Here is a 22,452-nt window from a genome sequence, read left to right as displayed (position 1 = left end):
TAAATAATTTAAAGTTATTAATTATATATTATAGAATAATAAAGTTATAAAATAAGCGTTTATAAACTAGATATATTTTAATATCGTTATATAATATATAGCTATTTATATATAGTTTACCTTACTAAAAGCTTTGTATATAGAGGATTTATTTAATATAATATAAAGTATTATTATTATGATTATAAAAGATGATATATTAGTATGTTAGCTTAAGTTAATGTTAATTATATTCTAAGATAGTTGATTTAAAATTCTTATGATAAGGAATTAAATTTCTAGGGATTTGATATGTAAACTTTAAAATAAAAATAACTAAAGAAAATAGAATTATAAATAGATATTATAAGAAAATTATATTTTTAACTAAAAGTAAAAGACAAATTAAGTAATATAATAGATGCTATAGGATACATTAAGTATGTTATATATAGGAATATTTATTTTAAAGTTTAATTAATTAGTAATCAATAAGGTTTAATTATAGGTTATATATTTTAGGCTCTACTTTTTAAATAGTTAATTTATAAGCTTATATAAAGAATAAAAATATTATTTAATTTTATATTTATAAGTTAAATAGTATTATAATAGAAACTTAAAAGTATATATTTTTAGGTATTTTATTTCTATTATTTTACTTATTTTAGTATTTTATTTCTAGCTAGCTGCTCGGTGGAGTGGTCTGCCCGCTGCAGTGGTCAGCACCACTTTAGGTGGTGCGAAGGAAATCTGAGCAAGCTAAAGTGGGGCGTGGCACGAGTAGTGGCTGCAGTCAGCAATCTTGAAGTTTGTTGGCAGACCATCCATGGAGGTTGAGGTTGAGGCAGCCCACCTGCCGAGGTTTGCCCGGTGAGTTCCAGTCTCGTTCCTGTCCTGGCGACCATTTTCTTGATTATTTTGGTCGTCAAGTGTTTCTCACCAGACTGGTCACTTTATGTCCGACCAGCAGCAGGCCTCATGTCCCATTGAATATTTTCTTGGTTCAAAAGCATCAATTGGCGGCTCCTTTTAAATACTTGCTTCTTGGTTCAATTGCCTTGACGACAAACCACATTCACCACACCAAGAGCTATGACACTGAAATGATGAGAAGATGTCAGCACTCAAACAAATTAACCCCTCCTTGACGCGTCGCTAGCTTAGCACGACGCGTTCCTGAAGGTGGGATGAAGTTGAACTAGAGCCGGCTGAGCTGATGGTGCGAAAAGGCTTATTAGCCAACATTGAACCTGCACAGACAGTATCTGGTTTCTCCCAAATTACGACTTTTAGTGAAATTGTACCGTTGAGCCTTTCGACACCACCATGATTTGTCAGTCAGCCTCATTTAACGCCGAGACATGCTTCGTTGAGCTTTCTCACAGCTTCAAGACCGAGAGCTGCAATCTCGCACATACCTGCCCCACACTGAGAACCAGTTCATGATGATGTCTCACTGAGGGTCGGGTTCGATTGTTTACTCTGCTGAGAGTGAGAACATGTCTTGGAGGAGGAAACGAGGCGCGTCAACAACCAGAGTCTCCACAGATTGTCAATATTGACATCAAACTGACACAGCACTGTTTGCATTGTACGGCAACAATACTCAATTGCAGTCTCCATCCGAGTTATTAGTCTGTGACTAAACCGCCACTTGGCTTCTCGTCTTATGCTGAGTGGAATTGACCTGGTGGACGATGCAGGGTACACCTGGGTTTTGACATTTGTGGATGCTGATGCTGATGCTCCAGCGGATGAGCCAAGGTCTGATCCAACCAGTTCGATGTCGTGTCCTGCTGATCATTATGCAGCTAAAATAGGAATCGTAATTTCACCAGAGGCAGCGGCTTGAAGCCAGATGCAATGCTTATTACAGCCAACGGCGACAACATTGCCTCGTTGTTCTTAGTATTCCTTTGTTTAAAGCTGGACATAAGCCCGTCAACCGCCACGACCGGCATGGCTTCTCATGATCATATCGCCAATGAGGACGTGTGATAATGCATGACGTTCCATTCGGACCAGGGGTAGACATTCCTGATTCCAGATTCCAACGGCCATGGGCCCTGGCACATCGTGATACGAGGATGATGTGCGCCTCTAGTTCAGATGTATCTTCTGCACAGACGGGGACTAGACGACTGGTCAGCAAGCAAATTCCAGACTGACTTTTGCAATATGGCGTATGCATGGCTGCAGTGGCGGCGACAGTCCCAGCCGCAAATGACAATCCATTTCGACGAGTCGAGAGCTCAAATGCCACGCGCAAACAGCTACTATGCTATTTTCGTGTTCTGATAAATCGGCTGATCGTCTTCCGATCACGATTGACGGGCCCAGACCCGAACTGCTACACCGAGCTGTCGCAATCCGTGGCAAGGTATCAATGGCAAGACGGAAAGCCCATCTCACCAATTCTATCCACCATCCCTCAGTATCTGTTTTGGAGAATAGATTGTATCGCTTCACACGTCCCTCCCTTTTCGCGCTCATCTCAATCTCGCAAATTACAATTATGCTTGTCTTGGCCCCAGAGGCAAGCAAGCACCTTGCCTTGCATCTATGCTATGTATCTACCTGCAGAAGTGGACCTGCGGCTCAAGCCCAAGCTTCCATCTCTCCGCCTTTGATGTCTCAGATGAGATCCGCTCGATCATCACTAGCACTGACATCATGACTTGTCTTTTTCGATCCTTGCTTTTTACACCAGCTTAGTGTAACCTACTGTACTGCACAAGTGAGAACCAAAAAAAAAAATTTAAAATTGGGAACCAGTTCATGGTCTACCGAAAAGCATGTCTCAATCACACATTTCGCGTGTGTCCGCCTGATCGTAATCTTGACTTAATTTAATCTACCAGATAGGCGAGATTTAATCTCAATGTAAACCGATTCTCTCCCTAAACGTCCTCATTCATCCACACATACAAAACATAACAAAGGCGCGTCGAAAACAAGATCCAAGATTGTTATGATGACGAAGCCACGGGTGATCTATTGGTTTCGGACAGATCTCAGACTTCACGATTCTCCAGCGCTAAAGGCAGCGCTGGATCTGGAGCCGGAGGTTTTGTGGCCGATATTTACATGGGATCCGTATTATGTGTACAGGGCAAGAGGAGGCACTAATCGATGGCAGTTTCTGTGCGTGTCCAAACATACATAGCCATAGATTTGTTATCTCATATTTTACTGACTGGAACCGATGTAGATTGGACTGCCAAAACGACCTCTCCAAATCCATCACAAAACTAAACCCCAAGTCTAAGCTCTTCGTCCTCCGAGAAGCACCGCAGACTCTATTCCCCAAGATTCTGAAAGCCTGGAAAGTCACGCATCTCGTCTTTGAAAAGGACACAGACGCATACGCCCGCCAGCGCGATGCGGTCGTCGCAAAGGCAGCCCGGGACACTGGCGTGGAAGTTGTCATCCGCGCCGGCAGAACCCTCTGGGACAGCGATGAGATAGTTTCAAAGCACGACGGGAAACCAACCATGTCCATGACGCAGTTACTCTCTGCGGCGAAAAAGATTGGCGACGTGCCGCGGCCTATTCCGCCGCCAAAGAGGCTCCCTGACCCCGGAGATATGCCCTTGGATTTTGAGCAGGATGTGCCAAGCGGCTCTCCTGATGTGAATTCCGAGATGAGGACCAAGAAGGACGCCTCGTATAAGAGCATTGCTGGACCGAAGGGGGATTTTGCAATCGAGACGTTGGAGGAGCTTGGCTTTCCGCCGGCGACGACCCCGTATAAAGGAGGCGAGAGTATTGCGCTGAGGAATCTGGCGGATATCGTAAAGGATAAAAAGTATACTGCTACGTTTGAGAAACCAAAGACCAGTCCTGCGCAGTTTGAACCGCAATCGACGACACTGCTCTCCCCGTTTCTACACTTTGGCGCCCTCTCCGTCAGAGAATTCTACTGGCAAGTCCAAGATGTGGTTGAATCCTACGGCAAAGGAGCATCATCTCCCCCGACCAGTCTTACAGGCCAACTCATCTTTCGGGACATGTATTTCGCAGCACAAGCCGACATTGGCGCAAACTTCACGCAAACGGCTGGAAATGCGCACTGCCGCTTCATCCCATGGCATCTACCATCCGAAGTGGACAAGAGCACGGGTATCGTAACTGACAAATACAAGATTGACTCCGAAGAAGCAGAGCAGTGGTTCCAGCGGTGGAAGCAAGGCGTCACTGGATTCCCCTGGATAGACGCCCTCATGCGCCAGCTCATTCACACAGGCTGGATGCACCACCTCGGCCGGCACAGCGTGGCATGTTTCCTCACACGGGGAGGCTGCTACATCGACTGGGAGAGAGGTGCGGAAGTCTTCGAAGTGCATCTGATAGATCATGAACCTGCCTGCAATGCAGGCAACTGGCAGTGGTTGTCGTGCACGGCGTTTTTCTCACAGTACTTTCGGTGCTATAGCCCCGTTTCGTTTGGTCAGAAGTGGGATAAGAATGGGGATTTGATCCGTAAATGGGTGCCGGAGCTGAAGGATCTAGATGCAAAGTATATATATGAGCCGTGGAAAGCGCCGATTCAGGATCAGAAGAAGGCGGGCGTGAGGGTGACGAGGGATGGATTGGGGGATAGGGAAGGGGGCACGTATCCGAAGCCGATGTTTGACTTTGGCAAGAGGAGGGAGATTTGTATTAATGCCATGAAGAAGGCGTATGGGGTTGGGTTGTACGGGGATGATGAGAGGGTGATGGATGGGTCGTGGAGGGAATTGTTTGGTGATGATGCAGGGGAGATGATGGAGAGGATTGGAAGTGAGAGTGATGATGGGGCGAATGCGGATGAGGGAGATGAGGATGTGGGTGAGAAGAGAGGGAGGAAGGACGCTTCAAAGGCAAGTGTGAAGAAACAAAAGACGTAGGTTTGTTGTATATAGTGCAATCGCTTGGTATACAGGTAAACATTGTAATACTCCCAAAAACAATTTGATGCTTTGCTCAATATTCAACCCTCCCATCTGCAAGTTTCGACCACTCCAAAGCCCACAATCTTCTCTCCTCAACGCTCTTCTCGCCATCCCTCTCCAACTCCATTTCCGAAAGACGCGTAAACATATCCCTCCTCCCATTACAAGCAGCAGTAAACATCCTCTGCCGCGCTCCATCCCCATCACTCTCCCTCAGCATCTCACCCAGCTCCATATCCGCCTCAACAGCCCCTTCCTCCGCCAACTTTTGAAACAAACCCCTCGCTTCATCAACTTTTCCCAATCGTATGTACGCCCTCCCTAGACACAATTCGCAATACGGCCGCCATTCAAACTCGCCCATCTTCAACGCCTTGTTCAATGCCGTGGCCGCGGCTTCGAACCGCCCCTGCTCAAACAGCAATTCTCCTTCTGCAGTCAGCGCATCCGCATCCTTCCCCGTAGACACCAGACCCTTAAAACGGGCTTCCACCCTCCGCAGCTGTGGGATACGACTATACGCCCCTGATCGGATGAGCTGCCTTGCGAGAGAGAGCGTGGACGGCCGGTAGCCCATCTCCGAGGCTGTTGACCACAGGGCCGTGGCGAAGGCGTCTGCGCTTCGGGGACCTGTGATTTGGCGCATGATACATGCTACTTGGTGTAGTGTTTCTGCTGGAATCGCATCTTCTGGTGGTGTGTTAGTTGGTTGTTGTGGATGAAGCGAGATGAAGGAGGAAACATACTGCCTGTGAGTGAGGCTGTCCACGGGGAGGACCCGCGGTGAATTGCTTCTGAGAACCTTTGGGCTACGGCGTAGTATTCTTCTGGTTTGAGGGCCTGGAATGAGTTGCCGTTGCGGGAGATGACGGCTTCGAAGGAGCTAGCTGGGATTTCTGATAGTGAGAAGATTTCGGTGTTGGAGGGGGCTTTGCGCGGAGAGGCGAATGACCTTTGAGGGGGCCTTTGTATTGTGAGTGTGGTTTTGTGATGTCGCGGTTGTATATGAGAGGATGGGTGAGATCTTGGGAAGCTTAATCTGCTGATGGGCGCGCATGGCGGTGCAATTCGCCTTGCAGCCATGTTGAATTGGACTTGGATGTTTGCTGGTGGAAGACTGATTTGCGGTTGATCAGTCGCTAACAGTTCAATTATCGCGCTTTCTGTAACGAAAAGTCGTAAATTCTCTGAAAATTAGCACTGTGGTAGGCAGTCGATGGCAAAAGTGAAACGACGGTCGAACTTTATCAACGGCAGCATGAGGCTCAATTTAAGAAGACCAATTGATGTCTAACACAGGAGAAAGGTGATACAGTCCCGTCCCGCAACCCACCAGCCAATCACAGGCACCAAATCACACAAGCACCAAACTTCACTGAGACGATCCGACCCACTAAATTTTTTTCGATATCAAAAAAGTCAAGCCTTCATATTCACAGTATCTTCATCACAAGACAATTCCACCATATACACCTCCAAGAGACAACTTTCGTTGTGGTATATCTAATACGCATATACCACCCTTGTAAATTATCCAGACGCCTCAAACGACTCACCTCACTGCCAAATCCTGCACACCAACAATCTCAGTGAACCTCTCACTCAATCCCACGACAATGCCCGTGGAAACCCGTAAACGCAAAGCCCTAGTCCAAGCGGCGCTTGAGAATGGCGAGCCAGAACCCCCGACACCCACCAGCGCCACCAAGCGTCAGAAGAAACTGCCCGTACGGTCAAAAGACGACGGTCCAGAAGCGGAAACACCCGGCAAGAGCAAGAGCAACATCATCACCTTTGACGACGACGGCAATGCGGACAAGGAGATTGTCGTTCCTACCCCTAAACCCACCGTGGCCTCGGAGCCGGTAGAGCAGGAGGACAGTGATAGTGATGAAGCTCCTGAGGCGGTGTCCACGGCCAAAGTAGCCGATGAGATGAAGAAGTCTGCACAGGCGGAGAAGAAGGCAGCGCAAGAGTACGTCTCTTCCAGCAGAGTGTGTTTACAGCTGACTAACAATGTACTAGACAAGCGGCAGCCGAGAAGAAGAAGCGCCAGCAACGAGACGCCCTCTTCAAGCAGCAGGCTGCGGAGCGAAAGGAGGCCGAACCTACGGAGGTCGTGGTGCCGAGGCAGCAGACTGGCAGGAAACGTGCTAAGTTCGACGTTCCTAGTCTTTTGCCGGCTGAGTTTTTGACCGACTCGGAAAGTGAGGAGGAGGAGATGGAGTCTTCTGCTGGGGATAGACCTCGCAAGAGGAATGTTTCTGGGATTGAGAAGCGCATGGCGAAGGATGGGAGAGGGCCGAGGGATGAGGTTATTGGGTCTACGCTCTATAGGGTGTCTAAGAAGGTGGATGAGAGGTTGGCGCCAAAGGCGAAGAAGCATTCTAAGAGTTCTAAGGATTTGTTGCTGAGGAGGGGTAGGGCCCCTGTGAAGGCGGGATCTGGATTCTTTAAGAGATAATGCGCTTGGTTTGGGGGATTTTACGATTCAGTTTCATTTGTTTATTTATACATGGCCTGGTTTGAATTTGGAAAGAAAAAGTCCAGCGAATATTTGTTTGGGTTCCGAAGTTCTCGAGATGTGCTTACCCTATATGTTGTATTGTTTTGTCAGTCGTTGCTGGACGAGGGGATGAATCGATCGAATCAAGCTGTTATTTTCGTTCAACATGAAGATTATGTTTCGGACAGGGCATCGTAAACGTGGGGATGGCATAGCTTGTCAGTGGTCATTTACCGTGCTCCAGAAATACACTCTCGCAGTTCATTCTGAGGCACTCTGTGCAGCATCGAAACCCGGCACATAAGACGGGTCATCCCAAATCCTGTCGAAACATATCTGCAGCATCTTCCTTCTAAAACAGCCCGATGTCCCCAGACTTGTGGCTTACCTACCCTTGACTGCGTTGATCCATGCATGCACTGTAAATTGCGGTGGCAAAAGGGCTGTCATTGACTCTCCACGAGGTCTGTGAGTCCACGTCCGTGCCAACGCCATCACACGTGGCGCATGAAAAACCAACGGCAAATTTGAAAATGAATCGAGTTGGCCACGTTTTGGCTTGCTTACATATCTCGACCAGCTCCGGACGATCGGAGTTTCTTGCTCCAAGGATATCCCTCGCACTGTCAGGAACCCCATCCGCAGGCGATCAGCATTTCAATGCAATAACATGTCTAATTAATCTGGGGATGACTTACAATTCTCCTGACAAGGTACTCCGTACATACCTTCACTTCCCCACAGAAGCTATTCATGACGACAAAATCCTGAACAGTACCAAAAGCGATACGGATTTGACTTGGCCGCGGGAAGAAGGGAGGACAAGCAGACATCGTGCGGATATAGCTGGCTGGCCGTAAACGGAAGAATGCCGACCTTCTCGCCAGGCCGTGAATATTTGAACTGCTGTTGACCACAGTGTCTTCACGCGGGCCGTGTATAGTGGTCACGGCCAGCCTTGGACCAATATTCTCATCCAAATGGTCTATTAATATCGATAATATTCAAGGAATCCTAGATGAGCACGGAGCGCTGCGTAATACTCCGTACAGCAAACGGAATTACTCCACGCAATAAAACAACAGGCGAGGAAATACTCATCAAGGCTCCATCGTTGGCGACATGTGGCAGATCGAGTGACCTCAACAACCCTGTCAGATTTCAATGACACCTGGTCCTGGCCCTTGTCCCGGGCAGAGCGCTGGAACGCGCTTTGTGCAAGTGGGCGAGCCAACGCTGAATTGAGACTACGTTGTAGTGATAAGCTTTCATATTCCAGAAACCGACTCAGAAGATGGACCTAGCATAACCCATTGGGTGTTGATTCCCTGCATGTGTATTAGAGGATTTGTTGCCTCAGAATCAACATTTGTGAGTCGAGTTGACCAGTAGCCTTGGACAACGAAATGCACGGTCCCCGGTTGAACACTCTTCAGAAATGAAGTGCGCCATCAAGTCAACGGTCGGCGGAGGTCCAATAGGAAAGAGTTCCATCGGTTCCCAGTGTCACTCGCTAAGATTTCTCCAACATTGATGATTGATTGTCAACAACAATCAGTGGCTGAGACATTCCAGCTATGGCCAACACATGGGTAAGGTAGCTGGGAGTCTTTGATCCCTTGTCGAGTTGGACGACTTGCGAATCACCACGGTATCCTAATTGTGTCTGGAGAGCTGGGACACTTGGATACGCATGAATCAAACAAACAGACAAACAAAGCTTCTTGCACTCGGTTTGTGACTTTGCCTTGCAGCCCATTTGACGGACAAATTCGTGCATCAAAGTCCTGTGTGTAATGACGAGCCTGAGTCGCGTGCAACTCGCATCGGTCCGTGTTTAACGTAACCGTCGTTCCGCCCAGGAACTGACTCGCAAGCAATGGTATTTCCGATGTAGAAGCCATCCTTCATGCCGGACACTTTCGTTTTCCAAATCATGCTTCAGGTTCGGAAACATCGTCCAAGCAGAGAACTCGGCCGTGTGAGAAGCTCTGAGGGTCCTTGTGCCTGGAGCAGAATACTGAAGTCAGTTGGCTGGCCACAGTGGGGCGTGTGAAGAAGTTCGGTTCAAATTGTGGTCAATGACTCTCGGTGCCGGGCAGCTTGAAGTTTGAGAACATGTATTGTTTCAGGACTTGTCCAAATCACCACAGGCTGTGATGCACCGGACCTGGTGGCTTGGATTGGGCTGCTCCAGGTTTCTCACTGGTCATCGCATCACCTAATCCACCTTGGCATAGGTCAACATGACCAGCTACCCATCTGAGCTGGTTTGGAGCTGGTTTGGCTCACTCGAAAAGGTGCAATGTCCGGGATTGCACCTGTCCCTCATATCTCTTGTCACCAAGGCTGAACTTAGCACTGGGGCTCGATAGTCTGCCGCCACAAGTTTGATATGATGGCCAAGTGACAACAAGATAGAGGTTGCATTTGCCCGAAGAAGACTCCCGGAGGACAGGCTGACGCACGCCAACGGCACATGGCTTGGGATAGTGCGCAAACTCCAGGCAAACAAGGCCAAAGTGATTGTTTGGCGTCACAAGGGCTGCAAAAGCTGCATAAAGACAAGGCGGCTGCCACACTCTTCCCTGATGCCTCGTCGGGAAGTGAATCGCGAAGCCACCGAAACGATGCCCTCTTGCGGTACCCCGCATGAAGATCCGTGACCATCTTCGTCGACTTCTGATGCTATTTCGAGTTAAATCACTTTAATGCATTAGTGAGCATGGGACGAGTTGGATGGTTTGGAGAATCCTCAGCACAATTTTGAGGCGGGTGTGGCGTGTCCCACCTGACATCCTTGTCATCGAAGCTTTATGGAACTAGAGCCACGGAGAGGAAGCTCTGGCCATGATTGCCTGTGGTGCCCAAGAGTCCCTCATGAGCACCTGCAAGAGATTTGACTTGCCAACACCTTTGTGAGAAAGGATTTCTTCCAGAAAGGGCGAGGGGGAGGGAGGATACCTGCAAGCTGTCTTAGTATACATACCTAGCTAGCTAGCTTAGGCTTTGGTGAATCCATCACTAGCACGAAGAAAGCCCTCTAACAAGAGCCACATGTTAATGAGCATGCTTCCTCGCATCAGGATGCACCTAAGTGGCATTTGGACATCATATAATATGGGAAGCAACGACAAGGATCTCTGTTTGCTGGGGTTGAAGCAAACGTCCCATGGTGACGTAAATCGTGAAGTCATCACCACGATTAGCCAATTCTACTGTCAAGTGTCATGAATAGCTCTGAGCGAGAGGTTGTGTACTCTTGCCTGTAGGTTTATGAACAGCCTTACTTGGCTTGGCTTTTTGTCTTTGCAAAAATGTAATTGTATGTGAGCCCATCCCGGACCCCAGTCAAGCGCTGTGCACAAGGATTGAGACTCATTGAGGGTTAGCTACAACAAGCACCTGCCTTGCTGGGAACAAGATGACCACTGGCTTCTGTGGAAATGCTTCGTGAACGGTGTTCGCGGTGTCTCAATTCAGGAACTCACCAAAGCGACGCGGCCGGTTGTATGCCACTACTCTCGGCCGAAGGAAATGGCGAATGTCACTAGGACTTGGCTTGGCCTGTTGTTGGTGGTTGAGATATTATCCAGATGAACCGAGTGTAACACAGATGGCAACTCTGTTCCGGGGGAAGGGGCGTAGTTTTGGCGCAACAAATAAACGCATATTTTATGGAATATAAGAGCGTAACGGATTTCCCTCATGGACAGTGACCCTGTGAATAAACAGCTTGGGGTTTGTGCAGTCTTTCTTATCGAACACTGCGGTGTATTTTTACAACCGAGTATGCTGGCCCTTGGAGAAGTAATGGATTTGCGGGAAATCTGCACTAGCTGTTGCTAGAAGCGACTGTGCCGGGCTGGCTAGTTGTTAGGAACATGCCACTGAAGCCTTTGCTGGGTAATTGCGAGCATGGCCAATTTTGTTATCAACATCCCTCGATATTCAGGATTGTGTAGACGCAGCACAGAAAGCAAAACTTGGGGGATTTGACGAACGATGTGCTCCGTATTCGGTACCCTGATTGAACAGGCCGTGGGGATTGCCCTCTCAAGGCGAGACACACTGGCTGGAAACCACAGATAGTGCGGTCGATTTCATAATGTGTGCCACAATGCATTGTCGATCATCGTAACAGCCAGTAGTGATACTCCGTAGTCGTGCTCGTTGTGTTTCCATACTCGTGGTGCAAAAAGGCACTTATGCAGGTCTCAGGATTGCTCCAGGGGTGGCTGCAGGAGCACAATCTCTTGTGACGCAAAATCAACCAGCCAGTCTTGCCAGTTAGTTCGTCGCCATATCATGGATGGAGTGAATACCCACATGACGATTCATTGTGCTCTCGATTCCTAGTTTCTGAACTGCATGACATGGCCTTGTCTGTCAATGCTTGCCGTGGGCTTGCAAACGGCGTTTATTTTCGAAACGTCATTAGAGAGATTACAGTAATTAGCTCGGCATGATTTTGATGCCAATTTCATAACAAAGCCAATGATGCCTGGGCTGGCAAATAGACTGGATTGGCTGGCAATGAATGCTCATGAGACAAAAAGCCATATTGGCACTCAAGTGCGGAGTGCCGAGTGCAACAGTACATATTCCTTGTAGAAATCGAATGTTTCTGTGCACGACCAATGGCGAGTCCGAACGGGCAACGCATGTATTTGGGAAGGAGCATTGCATGTTTTCTCAAGCAGAGTGAAGGCAGTTGCAGTTGCATGCAAAAATATCCACGTATCAAAACCGCGATTTTCCATGAAGCATGGCAGGAGTTTGGTCTCTGTCCTGCGGCCGTGACCGAAATCTTCAGCTCGATTGACGAGATTCTTATTACCACTTGCTTCAATCACTCCCCAACAGCGCCAAAAAGAAAAGTACAGCCTGCATACGGAGCACATACGTCCGCAGCTTCGCAACGGGCACCAAGGTCTCAGAGTTAGCACGAAAGACCGTCCAAGGTATGGTCTGGGTGCAACGACATCAGCCGGCAGCCACCTACTGCGCCATCAATGCCATACGATTCAATATTCTACCGAGATTCACAAGAGGCTATTCGATGCCCCTACTACCTGTTTCCAGTATCGCCCTGGAAGTTTCTTCTCTTCTACTGCGAATTCTGTCCAGACCTCGTCGAACACTTCATGCAGCTTCGCCACCAAGAAAGCCAGTCCATCGTCATCCTGGCCCCGGCCCAACCCCTCTTCCCAATTGCCAACGTCAACCTCTTGGATCCTTGCACCCATGCTTGAAATCCTTGTCTAGCCTACTATCCAGGGCGCGTCCCAGTGCCTGGAGCGACGGAGCTGGCAATCCACCAGACTTGGCCTCTTTGAGGAAAAAGCCTCCAGGGATGTGGTGAGGCGACTGTCCAATTTTTTTTTGCTTCTGGGGACTCTCGTGGATCAGGGGTCTCACAGACCAGAAATACCCGACTCACTTGTGGTGGCCAAGGCTGGCCAGCTTGCGGTGGATGGCGTTAGCCAGACTCTGAACAAGTCAACCCACCAGTTGTCGAGCACAGAGGCGTCTTCTACCCAAAGACTACTGCAAGAATAATGCACTATTCAAGTGGTGACGAGCTAAGGCACTGGACGGTATAACATGTATGGAGTGTACAATATGTACATCCACAGAGGAAACAGCCAAAGCAGCTAAATGTTGATGCAACGGCCGCTCACAAATTCTCCAGCAGATGAAACTGACACTGGGCTGGTGTGGGTGGTTCGTCAATCTCAACGTGTCAGACAATGTGCCTTTGTTATAATAGCACAGAGGACCTATGAGTATGGATTCCTGCCGCCTCCGCCACTTGAAGAAAGCTACATCCATGTTGTATTGGTATTGGTAAGGAGCACCAGAGACAACCTTGGCCGTGGCACAAGTTTCAATAGTCCGGCTATTGGCTGGCATTCGTCGACGTCCTTCGTGGGGTGATACGACCAAGCTGCTGCCCTTGACATTCAGGAAGACTCTGAAGGAACCGAAGAGTACCACCTTTGAGGCGTGATGTTCTGTGTCGGCAGAAGTACTCTTCAGAGCCTGGCTCAAACTTGCTAACCTACCACCAACGGGCCCGGTCCGGCCTGTTCCTGGTCTCCTCCATTCGCCGTTCCGACCAGACCAGCTCAGGCTACATGCCTAGTGCTGCGCCGTCCCTTGCTTGTGCCTGTCGCCGTTGACCTGGATTGACCTAGGTTTCCGCAGGACGTCAGGAGTTCCTGTCTCTGGCCTGCCCCTGGCCAAGTCCTCTTCTGTCTTCGAAGAACTGGGTAACTAGGGCCTGTCCTGTTCAACCTCTTCTCGTTCTGGCCACTGCTGCCACTTCCTTTTTTTCCCCGCCTCGCCTGTTTCCTTTCTCTTTTTTCCCTTTCTTGTGTTGAAAGGAAGGTATTTCGTCTTTTGTACGAAGCAAACCCCTCTCATCTCGAGAGTCCGCTCGGGCCTGCTGCGTCTGTGTCGCTCTCATCCGCCTCGCAGCCAGCCTGCGGGGCAATTTCGAACCACTCAAACTGCGAATAAAGACAGACCCTTACACTCAGTGTCTCGGGTGAGACAACACGGAATTGCTGTCCATACATACTCCGTACATCTTTCTTTGCCCACTCGCCGTGGCTTACTGTGTCCGGCAAGTACTGCTGCCAAATACCGAGTTCATTTATCGCAAAGACAGTCTGTGTCTTTGACAGGTCGCAACGCTCGGCTCGGCAACTTGGTCAACATCGGACACACCACATTGACTTGTGTTTGTGCGCAAAAGCAAGTGTTCGCAATACCCACGGACGACGCCCCTTTCCATTGATCAACTGGCAATATCGCTAGCAATTTCGCTTTTGTTCTCTATTCCTTCACCACGTCGGAACCGCCTGTTTACCAATTATACTGCCTCTGTCTGTTTTGGAAAGTTTCGCTTCTGGTAATAAGGAGTCGGTGGTTGATTTTCGTCGACAATCCTAATAGACTCTCAAAACTCCTCGCCGCAACATTTTCCTCGGAACCGAACTCTCATACTCCCGTTTGGTACCCAGCTTGCCCGTTCGGCTTTCCGCACCATATTACCTCATCCACCGGCTGTCGCTTGCCTGCTGCGCCTCGAGTGCTTCAATCTAGATCCTTGTGCCTCTTTCACATTGTGCACTGAACCTCCCCGCCATCTTCAACACAGCATTGTTGACACAGGGACTTGAAACACCAAATCCAGGGATTTTGTTCCACACGTAACCAAACGAGTTTTCTGCCCCTTGGCCGCTGAACGTTGAGTCTTTGGGTTCACGATTGATCTTCATCTACCTGGATTGCGACTACTCTGGAAGAGCCATTCAAGCATTAGGTATCCTCGGCTCGTTATTCCCCGGCATCACGCTAAATCAGCTTGAACTCGGGCAACCCCTGGTTCACCAAGACCACTGCATATTGACGCTGTCACTCAGTTCATCTTGTTGCCTACTCTGGCTCCTTTCCTGAAGCACCCAACCTCAGCTTTTGAGTATATATCTCCATGTTTAATCGGATCCGAAGACATCCCCGAAATCCAAAAGAGAACCCCAATTTCCGAAACTATAACGGCGCAGATTCAGAACTTGCAACTCGGCTTGCTGATTTAGACTTAATTGGCCCTTCTAGTCTTGCGCCTGCGTTGCGACCTAGAGTTCACGCAGGCTCTTCGCCTTTTGCCGGCGATAGTCTCCTTCCTCAGCAAGGTACGGGCAGTTGTTGCTTACCCGTTCATCTGTTCAATATCGCTTGACCTTAACTATTTGGCTTGGCATCGGTGCTTCTCGAACAATTGTCACTGATTGTTATTGTCAACAGGTCCTGGACTTGGACACTACCCAAATACGACGCGAGAGAGCAGGAACCGTCGACGGGGTTCGTCCATAGGTTCGACCACCTCAACCGCAAGTACTTTGCCTCGGAGAGTTGGTGCAATTGACAACAACGTCATGGCGAGCACCGCAGACAGAAGCCGCCTGCGGCGCGAAAGAACGTTTGTCGGGAGCGAGTGCGCCGTATGCGAAGAACCTCTGGAGCACACCCTGCAGGGAGAGCGAATACTTCAGTTTTCCTGCTCTCATGTATCCCACGAAGCCTGTTTTTACGAGTTTATTCGCGAGTTTGACGGGCAGTACTGCCCAACTTGCGAAGCGCCACTGCATCTTGACACCAGCCGAGGCGGCAATGTCATCGACATCAGTTCGTCCTCCAAGAGAGCGAACGATCTGGGGCTGGGTACTAACTCGGAGGCAGACAAAATCAGTAATATTGTACGAACCGCAGGTAGCGATACAAGATCTGCTCATACACCAACACCCACCTGGGACAACCAAACAGTGCGACCACCGAGCGTTGACAGCTCCCAGAGAAAACACCATTCTCAGCAACCGAGCAGTACTGGGCGGGAGAGTGGGACTCGAGGCAGCCTTCGCGACAGTCGAGAGGCAACATTATCTGATCGATACAGCTCTTCCAGGCATGCTCGAAGCGACAGCGAAGCTACCGGCGTAGCTTCATCGGGTGGGTATCCAGAAACGATGCAAAGCACACCTTGGCGTCACGATTATGATGTTCAGGCCATGGAAACTACTCCCGGCAGCCCGCGTACAATTTCTCGGAATCCAATTCCTTCCCCAATTGTTACTGTTCGATCCGAGTTTCCTACCATCAACCGTTCTCGCCAACAGCAGACCCTCACTTGCTTGGTCACTGTTGAAGTTGCAGACAACAAATGGCGGCCTGATCCCGAGGACATTGGCTCGTCTCCGCATCAAGCACCACAAGTCACTGCCAAGATTGATGAAATTGCTACACGCACTGTGACACCAGCGCCAAGCGCTCCGCGATTCATACCGTACGAGTCGCCAGAAGTTCTGGAGGAAATGACAGAGAATTTGCGAAATCGGGTTGACAATTGGCATGGCTTGGACTTCGGCAGGTGAGCTCAACCAACATCTCGGGTGGATGAGACAAGCTCCATAGTCTACCATCACGAGTCGGCGCAAGTTCTGTCCCACTGAACTAACATCTCCCCTTTAGATTTGGCCAACTGAGACTGTACGGCACGCTTCGAGTTGGCAAAGACAAGGTGTCCTGGCAAGAACTCGAATGTTATCTGTTTGCCGAGATGCTCATCTGTGTTAAGGAGAAGAAATTGCCTCCACAAGCTATTCCGCAGTGGGATGATAGTGGTACCTCTAGAAAGGCAAGTCGTTGTACTCTTAAAGGCAGCATTCTCATCAAGAAGCATCTCAATGAGGTGTCCGAAACTGGATCCATTGATGAGAATGTTCTGACCCTCAGCCTTTCCGTGGCTGAACTGCCACAATTCCACCTACGGTTCGACAACAGAAACCAGCTCAAGCTCTGGAACCAAGCTCTCTTGGATTTGAATGCCGTCGAAAACTCACCCGTTCGAAGCCCTGACTTTGACCGGGGAGAGATGTCGGAAACGGACGAGGAGGCTGAGTGGCAAAGATCACGACCACAACGAGTCTCTTCAACCACGTCCTCCTGGGGTCCAAAATCTGTCACCACTGCACCTACAGAGTACACCAATTTTGCTGTCAAGACTCACCCATATTCTTCAATTCATGTTCCGATAGATGTGGTAGTGGTTGTACCAATATCTTCGTCCATGCAAGGGGTGAAGATCAACCTTGTTCGTGATGCATTGAAGTTCATGGTCAACACGCTTGGGGAGCGAGATCGTATGGGGCTCGTCACTTTCGGTTCTGGCGGAGGCGGAGTGCCCATTGTTGGTATGACCACGAAAGCGTGGCCAGGTTGGACCAACATCCTTTCCTCCATCAAGCCTGTTGGCCAGAAGAGTCATCGTGCGGACGTCGTCGAAGGCGCTAATGTTGCAATGGACCTGCTTATGCAGCGCAAGCACAATAACCCAATTGCGACGATTATGCTCATTAGCGATGCGTCAACGGCAGATGCTGACTCGGTTGATTTTGTAGTGTCTCGTGCAGAGGCTGCGAAGTAAGTTGAATGATTGTTACCAAGTCATTGATGACGAGTTTAGGCTAACTTGACATGCAGAATAACCATACATTCCTTTGGATTGGGCATGACCCATAAACCCGACACTATGATTGAATTATCTACGAAGACAAAGGCCTCCTACACCTACGTGAAGGACTGGATGATGCTACGGGAATGTCTTGCAGGCTGCTTGGGATCGATGCAGGCTCTTTCTCATCAAAATGTCAAGCTCAAGCTCAAACTACCTGAAGGCTCGCCTGCTAAGTTTCACAAGATCAGCGGAGCGCTGCAAATGACAAAAAGAGCTAGCGGTCGTGACGCAGAAGCGTCCCTTGGTGACCTCAGATTCGGCGACAAGCGCGATATTTTGGTCCAACTAGTCATTATGCCGGACAGTACGTCACAGGAGCAACTTCCACAGGACCCATGGGACAACATTGTGTCTGGACTGGAGGCACTGGGTGGTTCAGTCGAGAACGATGCGGAGAGAGCATTGTCCGTGGAAGAGGTGCCGCTGGTTCAGGCCGACTTGAGTTGGGGTGATATTCTCCGTGAAGGCACTCTTCAGCACATGCCGCGACCATCGCTTCTGGCGATTACCATGTTACCTCCAGCCTCGAGCCAGAAAAAAGCTTGGCAGAACTCACCTCCCATCCCACCACATCCGAGCATCGTACAACGACGCATGGAGCTTCTCACGTCGGATATGCTCACGAGAGCGCTGACATTGGTGAGCCGAGGCCAGCATGACCGCGCGCATACTCTGTTGAGCGAAACAAGGTCCATTCTGAAAGGTCTGGGCAAGGGTGGACTACCGCCCGTCCCGCCCCCAGGAAACAAGTCTAATCCGTCAACGCCTCATCCCGGTAATGACTCGTCGCCTATTCCAGCTGGAACCCCTGATAGAAAGCGCAGCCCGTCTCCCACTTCTGCCACTTCATCTGGTGGAAATGGGTATCCCGCAGCACAACTCGGCCGAAGCCGCTCTGCTGATGGTCTTGGACTAGGCAGCGGCATAGATCCAGGTACAGTGGCTGCTTTGGATGCTGAGCTGGAGAGCAGTCTGGAGTGGATTAACCACCCAGCTGTGTTTGGACGCGATAGTCGCAAAGCTGTCCTGCAGGCCATTGGGGTTATCAGCTCCCAGCGTGCATTTACCTTCCGAACGCCAATTGAAGGGCTCTGGTCTGGCCGCGTGAGTGGTATCAAGCGCCTCGCTGACAAGAGCAGAGAGTGGCGAGAGGAGGGCGGAGGCGAAGGCGGCATCATGGAAGAAGCGTAGTTGCTGACACGCCGATTCCCCCATCTCTCGCTCATAACTCTCGACCTGACCCAATGTGCCATGGCCAACATGGCAATGGTGGTTAGCCTCGCTCTCCTTTTGGCTTTGCTGATCCTATCAGCATCATTATAGTTAATTTTCTTACGTCTTGACGTTTTCATGACATGCCGCATCTTTACATACCTCTAGAGCCATTGTGTTCTATCGCATCTACGCATCTCGACATATGTCTGACGATGCTTCTACTGAACCCAGGGCAATTGCAGAGCACTTCACGTTGACACACAATGTCACGTACCACACAAACGAGCCATATTTCTTTTTACTGCCTTCACCCACTATACCCGCAGCGCTACGATATTTTTTGTTTTGTAGCGGCGTGCCTGTCTTGGCTATCTTGCTCTCCAGCCCTTGGTTCCTATTCATATGACTATATTTGTTGCGACAATATCTGCTTTCTTTTATGGTCTTGACGGGCTGGATAGTCCGGGATTTCTTTTTTTACCGTTTGACTCTGGTGGCCATCAAAAGCGGCAGCGGCGACCTTGTCTCGCCCTTGTTTGAACTGTTTATTTGCCTGTTTGAGCGAGTAATAGCTCACTCTCTTTTGGTATTTCATCGTTCCTCGTTTGAAACTGCCCTCTCTTTTGTCCAATTGACCCTATTCGCCTCCAATGTTGTAATGTAAGGAGTGCGAGGGGATCAAGTGCTGGAAACAAGATTGGAATGGAAGACTGTACGTGCTCTCATGTATCACTAGGATTTTATTATGAAAGGCGTGCTTTCTAGCAAATCTACTAGGTAAAATTTACGTAGATGTGATTTACTATAATCTATTACGTTTCAAGTAATCTTTCGTCCTTACATTGCACGAACAGTGGCGCATCTTGCGTCTCCTCTCCTGACTTGATCTGGCTGGCTTCGGATGACGGCATGGACGGTGTATTACAGCAGAAATATACATTGACATTGACAATGATGTGATTGAACACCCAAAGACCAGGTCTATTCTATCCACATATTCTCTCAACCCATTTTTGCTCTGCCCTAAATACAAACTTTCCCGATCCCAAACGAGAGGGTGGTGGTATCGCAGCAGCTGCCACGTTTTGCCTCTTGGGACTTCCAATCCCTTTCAACATCATGTCTGATTTAAATTAAACTTTTCTTTTTTATTTGTTTGCCCATTTCCTAACCTGGTAATCTAGTCCTCATCCCAGTTCTGTGACAGAGTCCGGTTAGTACGTTTGGTATGAGAGATGGGTAGGAATGCATGCTTACAGGGTTGGGACCAGGAGGCTTGGGACCGCCCGCTTGTCTCGCGACAATGATTTGGTCGACAGATAAGACTGTTCGAGCAGCTTCGGTAGCAAGCTTGATAGCCCAGGATTTGGAGGTGAGGAGATCGAGGATTCCTGCTTCGTTGGCGTCGAGGATGCCGGTATTGTTGTTGTTCTAGAGCGAAATCGAGTTAGTCAGATAGGCTTCGAGGGCTGGAGTTTCCTTGCAGTATACTATGGGCTTACCTCAACGTCGACACCGGTATCTCCATCCTCGTCCTTGTGGTGTGCAGCGTATAATCTGCTCAGAACCTCAGTGGCATCGAGGCCGCAACTCTCCGCCAGAGTGCGAGGAATGACCTCGAATGCTTCACCGTACTTCTTGATGGCGTATTGGCTCAGACCGGAAGTCTTCTCTCCATGTGCTTGTATCCTGGCGCTCAGTTGGATCTCTGTGGCTCCAGCGCCTGGGACAAGGCGGGGATCGCGGGTGATGGCCTTGACAACGTTGACGCCGTCGTCAACAGCACGCTCTACGTCGTCGAGATGGTTCTGGGTGGCGCCTCGGAGAACAAGAGTGGCAGTTCTGGTAACCTCGTCTTCTTGTCTGAAGACGGTGACGCGGTCTCCGCCGATCTCGAGGGTCTCAACAATGTCAATGTTGCCCATTTCGTCAGGCATGGGTGCACCAAGTCGGGCGAGAGGAGTAGCACCGACAACACGACATACTCGACGCAACTCAAACTTGCTGAGGATTCTGATACAGAGGATGCCGAAACGGTTGAGGTAGTGCATGGCCAAGTCGCCAACCTTGTCACCGCAGACAACGACTCGGAGACCAGAGTCGTGCAGTTCCTTGATAGCAGTCTCGAGCTGAGCTTCTTCGCCCTTGCTGAAATCTACCATCTCCTTGGCATTGTGCAGTAAAACCGTGCCCTTGGTCTCCGTCTGGCTGGTATCAATGGGGCAGGTGAAGACACCAACCTTGGCACGGCGTGCCTTCTTGACTGAGCCATCGGGCTCTTTGGGGAACACCATACCCTTGACAACACGGCTTTGCTCCAAGCTGCCGCCCATGATTTTAACAACACGGATGTTGTCGACGTTGAAGTTGGCCGGGTTCTTGGGCAGAACAGCCAAAACAGCCTCGGCGACAAGATCAGCCAAGAATTCTTCGTTGCCATTTTGCTTGCTGGCAATGACAGTTCGGATGGCCTTGCTCAACTCCTCCTGGTCGCGGATGTCCTCGACCTCGTCGACAGAAAGCTTATCCAGGGTCTCGAGGGCAAAGTTCTGTGCCTTTTCGTAGCCGATGACGATGTCTGAGGTCTTGAGGCCCATTCGCAAAAGATCTTCAGCCTTGCGCAGCAGTTCGCCGGCCAAGATGATGACCAGGTTGGTAGCATCACCCATCTCGGCTTCCTGCTGCTGACTGGCCATGACGAGGAGTTTGGCGGCGGGGTGAACAACGTCGAGCTCGCGGAGAATGGTGGCGGCGTCGGAGGTCAAGATCATCTTCTGGAGGTGGTTGATGACGACTTTGTTGCGACCATAGGGGCCGAGAGAGGTCTGGACGGTTGAGGCAATGGCCCTGCAGGCGTCGATATTTCGCAAGACGGCGCCATCTTCAGAATCGTAACTGGCAAAGGGGAACGCGGGGTATAAGGTCAGCAAAAGAGATGCTTGGGGACGATATGCTGCGAAGAGAAGAAAATGGACTATGAATCATGTAGATGGATGGTACGGAGGCACATAAAGGTCGCGATCCAAGGTACAGGGTTGCGAGCATGAGGTCAGAGAGGACGGTGAAGCTGCAATAAATGCAGATAGACATCGAGGGGTAGGTTCGGTGTGCAGTTGGACTCACTTGTTGTAGCCTCCTTTGAAGAGCCCAGCATTGGGTGCATTTGGGATATTGAGAGACATTGCGACAAGACTATGAGATGTGAGACTGGCAGGGGCTCACACTCGGGCTCGCGATGTATTGTAGTGGTGATGGAGTCAGGAGAATGGTCGTCTGGAGATTCTTCTGCTTTCCACTTGAAGCTCCTGGTTGAAAGGCCCCGCTAGAAAATCTGTGGTCTGGTTTGGTGTGCCTGGCAGCGTTGTGTTGTGGGCGGTGACGAGAAACGTCTGGTAGCGTGCGCGCCTGCCTGGCTGCACCTGCCTGGGTTGGGACGATTCCCCAATGTCGAAGCGGCAGCCAATGAGAACAGGTTTGGGGTCTTTGTTAATCCGCCTCCACAGCTGCTGGTGTACAGCGCTGAAGGGCCTCCCTACAAAGCTCCCGGCTGAACATAAGCTCTTGCAGTTGCACACCTTGACCCAAGTATAAAACTTAAATACAGCCTCCAGAAGTACTCTTACTTTGATATGAATCACGGTGCTATATGTGTTTGAATTTCAATGGTAGCCTTGCCTGCAAGAAAGAAGTAGTGCTGAATGTATTCCAGAATATTCGAGTGCAGAGCAACTATG

The 22,452-nt window shown here is 49.7% G+C and overlaps 5 protein-coding genes across 5 annotated transcripts; 3 read left to right on the top strand and 2 right to left on the bottom strand.

The window, feature by feature from the left end:
• Positions 1–2,956: 2,956 nt before the first annotated feature.
• On the top strand, positions 2,957–4,871 carry VFPPC_02832 (DNA photolyase; the record flags this gene model as incomplete). Its single annotated transcript, XM_018282415.1, has 2 exons — positions 2,957–3,126; positions 3,194–4,871. The coding sequence occupies 2 exons, from the start codon at positions 2,957–2,959 to the stop codon at positions 4,869–4,871; spliced, it is 1,848 nt and encodes a 615-aa protein (XP_018146885.1).
• Positions 4,872–4,947: 76 nt separating this feature from the next.
• VFPPC_13344 (tetratricopeptide repeat protein) lies at positions 4,948–5,999 on the bottom strand (the record flags this gene model as incomplete). The annotated part of the gene is made up of 2 exons (XM_018291121.1): positions 4,948–5,606; positions 5,663–5,999. The coding sequence occupies 2 exons, from the start codon at positions 5,997–5,999 to the stop codon at positions 4,948–4,950; spliced, it is 996 nt and encodes a 331-aa protein (XP_018146884.1).
• Positions 6,000–6,532: 533 nt separating this feature from the next.
• On the top strand, positions 6,533–7,380 carry VFPPC_02831 (u3 snoRNA associated domain-containing protein; the record flags this gene model as incomplete). Its single annotated transcript, XM_018282414.1, has 2 exons — positions 6,533–6,891; positions 6,942–7,380. The coding sequence occupies 2 exons, from the start codon at positions 6,533–6,535 to the stop codon at positions 7,378–7,380; spliced, it is 798 nt and encodes a 265-aa protein (XP_018146883.1).
• A 7,988-nt stretch (positions 7,381–15,368) lies between these two features.
• Positions 15,369–18,694, top strand: VFPPC_02828 (von Willebrand ring finger domain-containing protein; the record flags this gene model as incomplete). The annotated part of the gene is made up of 3 exons (XM_018282413.1): positions 15,369–16,357; positions 16,459–17,409; positions 17,470–18,694. 3 exons carry the CDS (start codon positions 15,369–15,371, stop codon positions 18,692–18,694), a joined length of 3,165 nt encoding a protein of 1,054 aa, XP_018146882.1.
• Positions 18,695–19,898: 1,204 nt separating this feature from the next.
• On the bottom strand, positions 19,899–21,900 carry VFPPC_02827 (T-complex protein 1 subunit theta; the record flags this gene model as incomplete). Its single annotated transcript, XM_018282412.1, has 4 exons — positions 19,899–19,916; positions 19,976–20,149; positions 20,221–21,613; positions 21,842–21,900. 4 exons carry the CDS (start codon positions 21,898–21,900, stop codon positions 19,899–19,901), a joined length of 1,644 nt encoding a protein of 547 aa, XP_018146881.1.
• Between the last annotated feature and the right edge of the window lie 552 nt (positions 21,901–22,452).

The sequence above is a fragment of the Pochonia chlamydosporia genome, chromosome 2 (genome assembly GCF_001653235.2).
Source record: "Pochonia chlamydosporia 170 chromosome 2, whole genome shotgun sequence".
In the NCBI taxonomy this organism is placed as follows: Eukaryota; Fungi; Ascomycota; class Sordariomycetes; order Hypocreales; family Clavicipitaceae; genus Pochonia; species Pochonia chlamydosporia.
The sequence above is the reverse complement of the archived record's forward strand: the minus strand, read 5'-3'. Positions and strand labels throughout refer to the sequence as shown.